This window comes from Oryctolagus cuniculus, chromosome 10 (assembly GCF_051225735.1).
Source record: "Oryctolagus cuniculus isolate XC-2025 breed Fujian yellow rabbit chromosome 10, ASM5122573v1, whole genome shotgun sequence".
Taxonomy (NCBI): Eukaryota; Metazoa; Chordata; class Mammalia; order Lagomorpha; family Leporidae; genus Oryctolagus; species Oryctolagus cuniculus.
Window position 1 is genome coordinate 14,949,617 of NC_142876.1, and position 14,772 is coordinate 14,964,388.

The 14,772-nt window shown below is 39.0% G+C and overlaps 1 protein-coding gene across 3 annotated transcripts in view; it reads right to left on the minus strand.

Moving 5' to 3' along the window:
* Positions 1–5,936: 5,936 nt before the first annotated feature.
* Positions 5,937–14,772, minus strand: part of SERPINB7 (serpin family B member 7) — a 62,674-nt gene continuing 53,838 nt past the window's right edge. For 2 of the 3 annotated variants that reach the window (XM_008261388.5, XM_008261387.5), the window contains exons 5-8: positions 14,504–14,621; positions 11,486–11,628; positions 9,539–9,685; positions 5,937–7,134 (exon numbers count right to left, since the gene is read on the minus strand). In XM_008261388.5, coding sequence (XP_008259610.1) covers positions 6,736–7,134; positions 9,539–9,685; positions 11,486–11,628; positions 14,504–14,621 — 807 coding nt within the window. In that variant the 3' untranslated portion in view covers positions 5,937–6,735. 3 annotated transcript variants of the gene reach the window in all.

Consider the following 14,772-nt stretch of genomic DNA (forward strand, 5'->3'; position numbering starts at 1 on the left):
TCCTGGTCCTCAAATAGGCATGTGGAATTCATAACACCATATTTATAATTTCAGTCTTTGGGTGTTAAGAAGTTTAGTGTATCCATGGGTAGTGGTTAGTTTATATGACTTCTAGTGTATCCTGCATGCAATACTGTTATCTGTTTTCAAAACATAGAAACTGCAATTTAATTTTAATTGCAGTGCATTTTCTTCTATCCAATGAATCTTACGCTATTTAAAACAATATATATCAATAAAAGATGTACAACTACTTACACATTTATCAATGACTTTATGATTAAAGTTAAGCTCTAATATTTTACAGGGGAAATAAAATTCCCTTATGCTTAGCATCATTGAGTTCTTTTTCTATAATGGAAGTACTGACATCCTAGTAGGTCCTGAGCAATCGCCCTTTCCCCAAAGAAGAAGCTGAAAGAAGCATAGTGGAGACAATGGAAATGGAAGAGTGAGAGAGGCAGGAGACTGGTGTGAGATGAAAACAATGGCAATGTTCTTGGTACTAAGGGATGGAGTGATGTGTTGTTTGGAAGGAGAAAGTAGGGGACATTGGGGAAGAAATTATGAATATAAAGACCAATTTACAATCCCTAAACTGTCCAAACAACACTGAAGTGTAGGTCCAGGGATAAAATCAACAGAGAAAATACAGTGATGGAAGAAGCAGCCTCATCGATTAGCTTGTGACAAAAACCAATAGATTTCAGAAATATGAAAACCAGTGGATTCATTCAGGGACACATACAAGCACCTAGGGAATTCATCTGCAAAAAAAATCTAAAATTATTTCAGTATCTTTTCATCAGTAATATTTATTTTTTATGTGACTAGAACTGAAGGCACCACGTAAAAAGCCATGGCTAATTAGGCTTCATGATTCTACTTGTTGGGAAGAGCAAGGGCTGGCACCCCAGGACCACAAAGACAACTTTCCCTTCAGCAGAGACGGCTGCCACACCCGCCAGAAACATGTCCTTGGCACTGCAAGCCTGGAGGAGGGGTACATTATTATTATCTTTTGCCAGGTGTGGCATTTTCAGTATCATTCAGTTCTTGGGAATCTGCTTATTCTCTTTTCTTTGTTCTGTTTATGTTAAAGAGAGAATGACTTAGTACCCAGCCTCTGTGTGCCCCTTTTGAATGAATTAGACACAGGATTTTATTGTTATGGGAAGAGTTTCTGTAATTATGAGTCCCAATTCCTCCAATAACATTTTTATGTTTCTTTTATTTTTTTTTCCTTTAGAGATGACCACAGGCAAGAGTGTAAAATTTTTAAAAGAAGAAATAAATCTCTCAGCATTAAAATGCAGATTAAAAAATTAAAATATTTCAACATATTTCATCATTGCATGCTTTACTCTTGCTCCCTCCCTCTGCCCCATCTTTTTTTTTAACTTCCTTGGGTCAGCTAGCATTAATTGTCTTCTTGTACTTCTGTGGCTGCTTCTGGAAGGACTTAATCTGGAAATGGTGTCTACTTAGATAGTAGAAAGTATTTACACAAAACACCAGAAGTATTTCTCCCACCACCCTTTGTTCTGTTTCAACACCTACTACAGGGTCCTGGCTCTGGGTCTGTGACTAGGCTAGGGTTAGACTGTGGCTAAGGACTAAGGTCTTACATCAAAATTTGCAGGTTTGAAAATCTACCACTTTCCATCTCTGTGTTAAATTACTAAACCTAAGCCTCAGTTTCCCACCCTTATAATGGAAAAAAACAATGAAGGCTCTTGATGTTTGGCTGAGAATTTTATGTATAAACAAAATGGGTGAGATTTTGCTGCAAACTAAAAGATTCTGTTTTATTAACTATTTCCTGTAGCACACATCTGGCTTCTGTCAGTGTATTTACCTCTTTAAGTATCTATCCATGGATCCTGCCAAGAGATACATTCCATTTTCCATACACTGTGATTCCCAATGGGACTGACCCTTGATAGCACTTGCAAATCAGAATAATACATTATATAATAGTGTATTACACTATTATATATATATATATATACTGTAATTTCACTATTTTTCTTTTAGCCTCAAAATTTGACACCACTATTCTTTGCAAAAATATTACTACATACTTCCAGATGTGACTAATATGTTTGGCTAGGGGCTTATTTTTCCTCTTAAAGCCATTCATTTTATTTTATATGAAAATTTTTTATTCAGAAATAGAAATTCTATTTCACAGTTGACTAAAACAAACATTCAGTTTACTACAATTTCAAGTTCCTGTGGTAGGGTTGTGGGGCTGGCAGAACTCGTGTTGACTTGCTGCCTTCCTTAAGTGGCTGCTCACAACCACAGAGGGCTTAGGAACTCCAGGCCTTTTCAGAGGAGATAGCCCATGTGAGAGGGCAGTCCCAGGAGGAAGGACATTTTTCATTTCTGTCTTCCTTCCTACATTCATCAAGCTCTTCCTTGCTCTGGACACTGACTGGAGCAATGAGGCTAGAGGACAGTTCAGAATCCTCGCATTTCTGCTTCTGCTGGTATCTGTCACTGAATTAGCACCAGGTGGAATTAGGTGGTAGGAGTCCAGTCCCTGCAGAATTGTGTTCTCAATTCCCTTCCCTGTGTTGGGCCAGTCTGAAGAACCACAGTGGAGTTTCCAGCCTCTTGGGGTTAGTGCTGAGATTATGATGACAGAAGAGCCTGGGGAACAAATTTTAAGGAATGCTCCGCAGATAAAAGTCAGTACTTGCAGGACCCTGAGACCCTGGCAGTGAGCTTCCGTTTAACAATGAACCACCTTTTTGTGCAATTTGAGGAAGCACTTGTGCTCAGGGTCATACAAATACAGAGCTGGCTCCTTAAATTTGGCATCCGTGGGAGCCTTGTTGGCCTCCCCCTAACCCTGGCCTCGCTTGGGACCCTAGTCTGGGTTTTGGATACACCAGACAGAGAGCATATTTTTGGTGACTGTGTTGTCATCTTGTATATACTATAAGTACTTTAAGGGGCTTCTTCAAAGACATTTGAATTAAGAGTGATTCTCACCTCTGCTGTTATACAGAGCACCTCGGTTAAGGAGAGCAATAAGCTTCAGGAAAATGCTCCTGCCTGTTCTAAAAAGGGCACGAGGTTCTTTATGATAAGTTTCCTAAAAGAGCACTTGAAAAGGAAAACTTGTGGTAGCTGGGTTTGGATAAGAATATTAATAGGAAAGTTGTAATCCTTTCTTCTGAAAGATTTGATTTATGTGATGTCTTGCCAATACCCATAGGCCCGGCAGCCAGCAATTTTCCCAGCCTAGAGATGTGGTTCTGATAAAGTAGCCTGAAGAATTCCTACACAGAAAAGAGTCACCTAAGTACTTTGGCTGGCTGGCTGACCTATCATAAAGAACAGAAACGTCACCATTTGCGTGACAGCCTCCCACACTCTTCACACTGCACAAAAGTAAAATCCTGTGAGAGTCCAGTGTGTCTCTGTTCCCAGTGCCATCTGACTTGAATTTTTATAACTGGAGAACAGGAAAGAGAAAAAAGTGGGGGGGGGGGTGAAGCTCAAGTCACAAGAAGATAAAAATAACTATGGAGATGAAGATATTTCTTTTTTTTTAATTATTTTAGAGAGTTAGAGAGAGAGAGAGAGAGAGATTTTCCATCCATTGTTTATTCCCCCTGATGGCCACAATGTCCAGTGCTTGGCCAGGCTGAAGCCAGGAGTCTCATCCAGGTCTCCCTTGTGTGTGCAGGAATCCAAGCACCTGGTCCATCTTCTGATGTTGTTCCCAGGCCATTAGCAGCAAGTTGAATTGGAAGTAGAGCAGCAAGGACACGAATCAGTGCTCATAAGGGATGCTGGTGTTTCAGGCAGCAGCTTTACCTGCTGTGCCACTATACTGGCCCCTGGGACCTATTGTAAGACTTTGTGACACACTGACCCCTTCCTTAGATTTTTCTACCACTCATCTCTTTGGGAAGATTGTGCCCTGGTAATTCACATGATCACCCAGCAACCAAAAACCACCCTCTGGGATACACCAGGTAGTTCTGATCACATGTATAGAACCCAAGGGACGTATTTGCTCTGATGATGGGATAATCCATTGAAATGGTCAATCATACATCTTGATAACAGAGAGCTTGTATACAAATTCAGTTCTATTATGAACTTTGTCTTTCACTATATTTCTAGTGAGTTATTTGATTTCTCTGACCCAGTATTCATAAACTAGAGATAATAACAGATTTTTAAACAATGAATATAGAAAGTTCTCCTTCTAAGAAATAGAAGGATCACAGATTTGAAAAGGAAACTATCAGTCCATAAATTCATTCTACGAAATGAGAAAACCTGAAGTAAGCTTAGCATGATTAAGAGTGGCTTGACTTGGCAAATTCATGCAGCTAGAAAACATCAAATGTTTCAGAAGCTGTTTTGAGCCTGAGAAAGTTCCCACCAATTGCTGCTAGATCACGATTACGTGAAGAGCCCTTCTCTGGATGAGATGGGGCCTTGAAACATGAGATGGACTTACGAGCTGGACCAACAAACCAACATTGTAAGGAACATTTGTATTTAGTTGTTTTAAATAGTGCTGTTGTCTGAATGTTGGAATCTTCTCAAAATTTATCAAGTCTAACAACCATCACAATAGTGCTAAGAGGCGGGGCCAATGGGGTGATTAGATCATGTGGGCTCCACCCTCCTGAATGGGGTTTGTGGCCACATAATAAGTTATCAGAGGCCGGTGCTCAATAGGCTAATCCTCCGCCTTGCAGCGCCGGCACACAGGGTTCTAGTCCCGGTTGGGGCACTGGATTCTGTCCCGGTTGCCCCTCTTCCAGGCCAGCTCTCTGCTGTGGCCAGGGAGTGCAGTGGAAGATGGCCCAAGTCCTTGGGCCCTGCACCCGCATGGGAGACCAGGAGAAGCACCTGGCTCCTGCCATCGGATCAGCGCGATGCGCCGGCCACAGCGCGCTGGCCGTGGCGGCCATTGGAGGGTGAACCAATGGCAGAAGGAAGACCTTTCTCTCTGTCTCTCTCACTGTCCACTCTGCCTGTCAAAAATAAAATAAATAAATAAATAAATAAATAAGTTATCACAGCTGTCTTGCCTCTTCCACCCTTTCTACCACTGAGGGTAAAGCAAGAGGGAACCACGTGAGGAGCAATCTCTCACTAGACACTGAATCTAGTGGGACCTTAATTTTGAACTTCAAGGCTTCATAACTATAAGAAACAAATTCATATTATTTATGAATTACCCAGTCTATGACATTTTGTTATAGCAACTTGGAGGCACAAGGACATAGCTATTTCCTTACAGCTCTCACTTTTACTCTCTCTGATGTGTACCTAAACCCCAGTGGAGTGGAGTGTCACCTCGGCTGCCCAGAGAGTCCTATCAGCAGGAAGAGTGGTCATGTGTGTGACTCCACGGCTACCATCAGAATGCTCGCTCCTTTCTTCCATCCACTGAGTGTTACACTAATTTTGATGGCATAATAGATGGGAATGGTAATCAAAAATATCAATTAATCCCCCAAAATATGCAACTGCATACCAGTAAAAGTTATTCCCATAAAGGTCCTTCAGAGATATAATAGTTACTTCAGGTGTTGCATAGTTGTATTTGAATTATTTTGATGAGGGAATTTTCTACATATTTCAAATCATGCCCTATCTTCTCATTTATATCATGTTAATAGATTCTATAGCATTTGTTGAAAATCAAACATCTGCCAAAAACAGACCTAAGCACCCCAGTGCTGTATCATTGGCTACCCCCTATGTAAATCATTCTTAACCAAGTGTAAGTTTTTTTTGTAAATTTACTTATAACTTGTTTGGAATATTCATACAGGTGAATCACTTCTATTCTGAATTTAAACCCTGGCATTTAAAATTAGCTCGTCAACTTATACAAGTATCTGTATAAACAACTTTCTATCCAATAAATAAGCAACATTGAGGCATATTAAGCTTATTCGTATTCTATTATTTCTTCCTTTCATTGCTTTCTTGGTTTGGAAAATTAAAGGTTTTGGTCTCATAATTGGTCAGAGTAGAACAAACACATGTACCAGTATATTGTATTTATTCTGATAAATAGGAAAAAACTTGTAAACTACATAGCAAATGATATAATATATTGTAAATAATAGCTTCCAACAGTTGAAAGGTTTTTAATGTCTGAAAAACTATGTACACATTAAATCTTTTCAAGAAAAATCACAAAATATGTCAACTTAAAATTATCTTGCTTGGTTCCCAATTCCAACTCCATATTTTTTAACATCTAGAGTATACACTGATTTAACATCAAATGTTTTAAAGTAAACTATCATGTCTTCTTGGGCCAACCAGGAAAACTTACCCTTCATCCTTATTTCCAGGAAACAGATGATCTTACTCCCCAGATCCTTTACAATGAAACTGTATATCTGTGATAACTGCAAAAACCCAAGAAGATTCCTAGGGCTGCTGCTACATTCTCATTACCAATGGAACCCTCTCTATAATTCCCAGGTGGGCCATGGGGGAGAATAGTAGAGATGAGTGTGCATAGAAAGACAATGAAATCAGAAATGGGTGAGGCTAAGAGCAGGGATCAAGACAATCAACCAGGTGTCCAAGAGGAGTCAAGTCCCAATATCATCTGCTGGCCACTGTCAGGAAAAAATCAACTCAAGAGCAACACCACATGCTTCCAACTAAATCTATTCACTTGTGATGTTTCTTTGCTGTGGCAGGGACTACAAATAGAAACTAACAGGATTTTCAAGGGCAAGAGACTTTGCCACTAAACAAGATGATGTCATCTTTCCTGATGACAAATAGGAATGGGTGATCAGCTCTGAACACTGTAGATTCAGGGAGTTGCTTTTCTACAATGTTGTTTCCTGTGGCCGCTGTTGCCTCGGTTCCCTCCTCAGAAACCTCTATGAATGATTTGTGCATCAGTTTCGATATGTAGAGGCGACCTCCCGAGGCGATGCCAGAGAGATCAGCTCTTGATTCATCAAAGATATCACTCAGCCCCAGGGCTCGCAGGTGTTCTTTGATTTCATAATTCTTCTCTATCTTGAACCGAGGAAGAAACACCTCAACATACTGAGATTTCATTCTTCTTGGACTGGTCCAGTCCATTAGATTCCGAAAGGTCAGTTTGTTTTCAACCTGCAGAAATAATTTAAAAGTAATTGAACTTGTATGATTAGGAACCAGATGAAACAAAATCTGTAAGGATATGTGGTTTTCTAAAACTACCCTTCCTGGAATTTTTTGCTTATGTTTGAGAATGGGTCCTGGGGGAGTCTGGAAAGGGAAAATGATTTAAATTAATAGGTTCTAACACATCCATGTTTGTTTTGTTCTGCTGTGACAAAGCATAACTTGCTTGCACTTCAGGGCATTTTTGCTCTCTGCCCACATGTGAACAGACATAGCCACCATTGAGCAACGGGAAATGAAGGAATACAGGAATCAGAAATCATTGTAGAGAATAAAGAGCTCTGTTGTAAAATAAATCAATGTTTTCTGATGATCCTCTCATGAAAAACATAAAAATCCTGCATGGATTGCAGGAGTAAATTAATGGAGTCCTAGGAGATCCTAGTGTTGGGAGCGCAGAGCACCAACCTCAAAAACGTGGGTGATCAGTATCTCCTAGCAAAGCCACCTACGCTGTCTGGGAAACTTGGATCTGAACTGGCTTTTTTATGCCATGGAGGAGACTACTGAAGCTCTAAAGGATGTAGGGAGATCCACTTAGGCTACGTAACAAGCCACCCTAGTTACATAGTTAGGAACCTGAATCTCTCTAACATCTTACCAACCCCAAACCATTCACAAATCGAATTCACCAACTCCTGAATACCGATAATTGATCATAGATTCTCCCAGATTTAGAATGATAAGATTTTCTTGAAGACTGCTTAGAAATATTATATATGGGCATTTTTCTCAAATTCAGGTTCACTGGAACTCTAATAAAGCTTTTCATAAACTTTACTTGTATTTGTATCAAGGATCTAAATCTGTATAACCAAATTTACCCTAATTTCAATTTTCTGCATGAAATTTTTCCAGTTATAAATATATTACAATGTTTTATTCTGAGTTTTAATTATTTTTCCCCATTTAGCCCACTGAAGAACTAAGTTCATAATAAGTATCTGGCTTTGCAGAATTAGATAAGTATTTAAGCTTATATAGTATGCAGGCTTATATCATTATGATTCACATATTGTTAGGTAAATCTATTATAGAAAAGAAAATTCAGACAAAAAGTACAAAAAAATATACCTTTTGAGCTATGTACTGTTTGTTTTATCTGGCTTACTTTTCCTATTAACACAGATTATTTTAGATTAAAATAATTGATATTCCTAATCAAATTGTTATGGAGAGTCTCTAATTATTTATTTAATGAGTATCAATATTTAATAATGTGACTTTAGATTTAACAGCGCCAACTCTGTGACATTTCTCTTGCTTCTCATGTCAAAAAAGATCTTTAAAATGAAAATCATTTTGAGCCTAAATAAGTAAGCTTGATCTTTAGCAAAAAAACAAACAAACCGTATTTCTAAAGCTTGAATGTTTTTAAGCCATAGGAAAGACAAGTAAAATTAATGTCTCTGGATGGTAAGAGCATCAGTTTCTTTATATTCTTTCCACTTTCTAATTATATAATAATAAATATGTATTATTTTATAAACCAAAACTTAACAAATATTTAAAACTGTAATTGTAGCTTTTCAATGTGGCTGACATACACACACACACACACACACACACAAATACATTTTCGTATATAGGTGTCTATCAAACAAACTAACTAAATTCCTGGAGCCTCCTTTCCTTATCTAATATGGTTGCTGTTGATCAAATCAGTGAAATGAAGAGTACATGGGCTAGCATGTAGCAGGGGTCAATAGACAGTGTCTGCATTTCTTGTTATTGGAAGAACAGAGAAAAGTAGATAATATCTATGCCTCTGGATTACAGATAACAGACTTAAAGAGTCAAGTTCAGGAGGAGAAGAGAAAGAAGACCAGGATTTGAGAAGTGTGAAGGCATCTTTCTGGCATGGCCCCTTGCACTGTGCTGCTCTGTTCCTCCCCTTATCTTAGACACAGGGAAGACCCTCACTATTGCTTCATGCTGGAGACAAAGCAGCACAGAATGGAACCACACATTTTCATTCTCAAGAGCTCAGGACTCCATGTCATACCTGCCATAAGATTCTTAGTCTATTACGAGTTCAATAACACCTAAAAGACCATTTTCAAGGCCAAGCACAAAGATCTCAACTCTTGCCTTCTGAACCCAACAGCTGAGATTTGAGAGGATTCAACTTTACAGCTACTCAATTAAAATTATGCAAAACAGAACTAAGTCAATCTATGATGGTGTCTGGTACATAGTCGATATCCCTTAAATATCTATCAAATAAATAAATAGATAAGATTCTAATATCCCAACAACTTGAAATAATAGTCAGTAGATGAAAACACAATCAACATTATCCCAAAAGTATTTTTATTCCCCAATAGTGAAAGTGACAATGATAACCTACTTGTGACAGGTCAATCTCAGGCAGCAAAATGTACATGCTTATGCCACCATGGTATCTGAGCTCAAGAACTTGCATGGCTGGGTACTGAATGGCAGACAAATTGAACCTCCGTTCTTGATGCATCATGGCCACTGATTTCCCAGAACACTGAAATTTAAACCACAAAATATTATTTATAATCCCAGCTCATTTAGCTTATTGTCCATGGACTTATAAGGTCATCATACTTGGTCAGTAAGATTTTGCACATTTGATCCTATGCATCCCTTTAGTTGTTGCACTGGGGGTACATCTTAGTGGTAAAATCATAGACCTTGCATTTTGTTGAATGAGTATAAAATTTCCTAACTGTGACTTTGGTAAGTGAGTTCACCTTTCTGTGCCTCCACATTCTCAACAATATAGTGGGAATGACAATAGTACTTGCTGCCCAGAATTACTGTAAGGATTACATACATTTTCTCTCTAGCACTTGGAACATTGTCTTATACTTGATGCTTAATGGAAAATTTTTATATAATAAATAATTGACAATTATCAAACCATTAAACTGAAAAATGAATCTATAGTTTTTTTTTGACAGGCAGAGTGGACAGTGAGAGAGAAAGAGAAAAAGGTTTTCCTTTTCCGTTGGTTCACCCTCCAATGGCCGCTGCGGCCAGCGCACTGCGGCCGGCGCACCGCACTGATCCAAAGCCAGGAGCCAGGAGCTTCTCCTGGTCTCCCATGCAGGTGCAGGGCCCAAGGACTTGGGCCATCCTCCACTGCACTCCCGGGCCAGAGCAGAGAGCTGGACAGGAAAAGTAGCAATTGGGACAGAATCCGGCACCCCAACCAGGACTAGAACCCGGGGTGCTGGCGCCACAGGTGGAGGATTAGCCTATTGAGCGGTGGTGCTGGCCGAATCTATAGATTTTTATCTCTTAGAAATAAAATGCAGACTAGTAAATAAGAAATATTGGGGCCGGCGCCGCGGCTCACTAGGCTAATCCTCCGCCTTGCGGCACCGGCACACCGGGTTCTAGTCCCGGTCGGGGCGCCGGATTCTGTCCCGGTTGCCCCTCTTCCAGGCCAGCTCTCTGCTGTGGCCAGGGAGTGCAGTGGAGGATGGCCCAAGTGCTTGGGCCCTGCACCCCATGGGAGATCAGGATAAGTACCTGCTCCTGCCTTCGGATCAGCGCGGTGTGCCGGCCGCAGCGCGCTGGCCGCAGCGGCCATTGGAGGGTGAACCAATGGCAAAGGAAGACCTTTCTCTCTGTCTCTCTCTCTCACTGTCCACTCTGCCTGTCAAAAAATAAATAAAAAATAAAAAAAAGAAATATTGGAAATTAATAAAAATATGTTTTGTAAAGGTCAGTAATGTTTCAGATAAAAACAGATTTAAATGAATAAAGAGATATAACTAATATTTGGAAATGTATAACATTACCAAATATAGATTTATTTTCTTGTGAAAGGAAAACATATCCTGGCTCTGACTGGCAAGAATCATTGATGGCAAATGATTCCAACTGTAGATTCTATAATTAAAATCACAAAATATTAAAGGTATGTTTTGTCATATTTTCTTTTTATGGTCTGAAACTTTAATACTTCTTTACATTTTAAAGATTTTTTAATAAACACCAATTTTTGGGACTTTTTTTGGTTGTGTTTCATAGGTTACTAGCAGGAAAATTAAAAGTTTGCTTTACAAAGCAACTGAAAATATAGTAATGGTAATGCTGAAGAATAAATGAGGAAAAAAAAAGATAAAACCAGCCTATGTAAATTCCAAAATTACTTGCAAGGCATACTCATTTTTAATTTTTATTTAATGAATACATTTTTCATAGATATAACTTTAAGAATATAGTGGTTCTTTCCCCCATACCCCCCCCCCCCCCCGTCCCACACAAGGAATACTCTTAAGAAAAACTTCCCAAATTAAACGGGAGATTTGCATACCTTGGGAGATCTGAAGCGGCAGTTTAATGTCTCACTCTTGGTGAAGGCAGACTTCCACTTGCCTTTGAAGTATACAGCATTCACCAGCACCATGACAGCAGATGAGCTTATGCTACCATCAGAAAACACTTTCTTAATTTTGCCTTTAGGAAAATAAAGTGGTAAAAATGATAACTTTTAAAGCAAAAATTTTAAAATATTTTTCAGACCATTCATGAATCACTTTTCTTATGCAATACCTATAACAGTAATTAAGATATTAGTAACAACTTATGAGTAATTAATGTGTCCAGCATTTCCTAAACCCTTTAGAGGTAATATTTTGTTTAATTCTCACAAAATTCAAACAAGGTAGGCTCTATTATTGCTTCTGTTTCCTGTTGAAGAAGCTGAGGCACAGAGGAAGTGAATAACACATACAACATCACACAACAAAGCAGTGGTAATCAGGAAGACCATCCCCAGAGCCACTACTCATAGGCACCAAATTTTTTTTTTTTTCTAATTGATTAGTCCATTGTGAATCATTGCAACACCACAAGTATAATTCACCTGTACTCAGTTGAAAGAACCAATTCCCTCCTTAATTAAGAAAATTTTTGCCAGATGCCATGTGTGTCAAATTAAAATTAAAGACAAAGCTCATGCCATTATTGGGCTCACAATCTAGCACAAAGAAGTCAACAATCACCAGATTGGATGTAACACAAATAGCACACCATGGAGGTGTGATGAGTGTGTTGTGGGAGCAAGACTAAGGGCACTGGACTCTTTCTGGGGCTATTTGCTATTGGTTAAGTCGAGGAGAGTTGAGTGGTAGGGAAATTTCCAACAAGCAAGAATTAGTTATTCAAAGACACAAAAATCTGGAAGACCAAAGTGCATTTTGGGAAACCCAAACTTATCCCTGTGTTTTAGGGATGATAAGGCAGGAGTTATATAATGAAGAGCCTTGAATATCTGGTAAGGATTTTGGATTATTCTAACAGTAGAATTGGTTCGTGATTCATTAAAAGACAAGAATGGCATGGTCACTAGCCTTTCAATGGGATGGCTCTAGTAGAGGAGAGGAGTCGTAACACCTGGTTGGGGTTGTTCACAATATTGGCAACAGTTCCAAATGCTTTCTCAAATAAGTATTGAGAACATACACTTTCATAAATTTCATAAAAGAATAGTTAGGGCTGGCACTGTGGCATTGTGGGTAAAACCGCTGTCCGCAGTGCCAGCATCCCATGTGGGCGCTGGTTTGAGTCCCAGCTGCTCCACTTCTGATCCAGCTCTCTGCTATGGCCTGGGAAAGCAGTGGAAGATGGCTCAAGTCCTTGGGCCCCTGTACCCACGTGGGAGATCCAGAAGAAGCTCCTGGCTCCTGCCTTCAGATCAGCACAGCTCCGACAGTAGTGGCTATCTGGGGAGTGAACTAGTAGATGGAAGACACCTTTCTCTCTCTCTCTCTCTCTCTCTCTCTCTCTCTCTCTCCCCTTCTCTCTCGCTCTCTGCCTCTGCCTCTCTGTAACTCTGCCTCTTTCAAACAAAATAAATAAATCTTTTTTTTAAATGTGAATAATTACACATGCATTCACATGAGTAAGGAAAGAAGATAAATAAAGGATCCAAATACCTAAAAGTGTTAGTAATCTGATATCTGTAAATGCTAAATAGAATCTCACTCAGTTATTAGTAAAGTAACAATTAGGTTCTCTTGATTTGTGAGTTCTGTATTTGAAACACATGGTGGCTACAGATCAGAGTAACCCATTGCTGGTATAACAATGAATTAATGAACAAAATGAAATTTGAAATAATGTATTTTTATTCCCAGGACTAATTGTATGCCTTTAAAGGTTTGCACAGGAGAGTGCAAGTAACAATGTCTCACATTTCTGGAACAGAGCGAGACCAGAAAATGCATGCACAACATTCAGATTAAAAATTGAGGCCAATAATCCTCCACCTTGCGGCGCTGGCACACCGGGTTCTAGTCCTGGTCGGGGCGCCGGATTCTGTCCAGGTTGCCCCTCTTCCAGGCCAGCTCTCTGCTGTGGCCAGGGAGTGCAGTGGAGGATGGCCCAAGTCCTTGGGCCCTGCACCCGCATGGGAGACCAGGAGAAGCACCTGGCTCCTGCCATCGGATCAGTACGGTGTGCTGGCTGCAGCGCCCTGGCCGCGGCGGCCATTGGAGGGTGAACCAATGGCAAAAAGAAGACCTTTCTCTCTGTCTCTCTCTCTCTCACTGTCTACTCTGCCTGTCAAAAAATAAAAATTAAAAAAAAAATGAGGCCAAATGTTCAGTAAGCAAATAATTGTCTTTGTAATCAGCTAATAAACAAAAGCAGAGATGAATAGATTTTCTGATTTGTTTTATACCAAACCAAAATATTGGTGGGATTCAGTTTTTAGTTTTGAGAGACTTATCAACTAGGATTTGCACTTTTTGGAAGATACTAATTTGGTCACATATATTATTTTGATAAACATCAAGAATTTTAAAAGGAAAGATAAGCTGTATACATCCTTTAGAAAAAGCAATGACATGAAAACATGTCTGGCAGGAGAATATTATAACTTAGTAAGGATCAACCCAAGAAGGATCAATAAGATATTAAAATCTGCACAGCAGTATAAATATGAATTTATCATTAGAATGAAATATTATGTTGTGGTTGTTAAAAATAATGTTATATAAACCAAGCTTAGTTTTGTTCATTAAGAAGGGTGAGAGATTGAAGTTAATTCAGTAAATTACCCCAGCATTCTATTAATTTATGAAATGATCCTGTTTGTCTTATAGAGTTATTACTCAATAAAAGGAGATCATGTAAAAGGTAAAATCTTTTTAAAGTATAAAACATTCAAATTTTTAAGATTACTCAAAATCACATTGCAGACAAATACTAAAGTAATTTTTAACATAGCAATCATTATTTTGAATTATATGTACAAAAGACATCCAGTATTGAAATTCTCAGCATTCACTCATAACTTACAAATGTCACAGAAAAATATTGTACTTACCATGTGTCTCATTTTCAATCCATTTATTAATTTTATATCTAGTATCCTCTACATCATTTGTAAAGTCAACTCTTTCCACTTTGGCATTGTACAGTTTTTCAGCACACTCGATGTAATTCTATAAATAAGAACACAATTCTTGTATTTATAGATCATCATTGATTAGTCAGCTACAGCCTTGGCTTTATCATTGCTAACTGGTCTCACTTTCTGTGCCATCCTCTTCCTGCCGGAAACCCTTCAGGTTACTCACTGCACTTCAGCCAAAG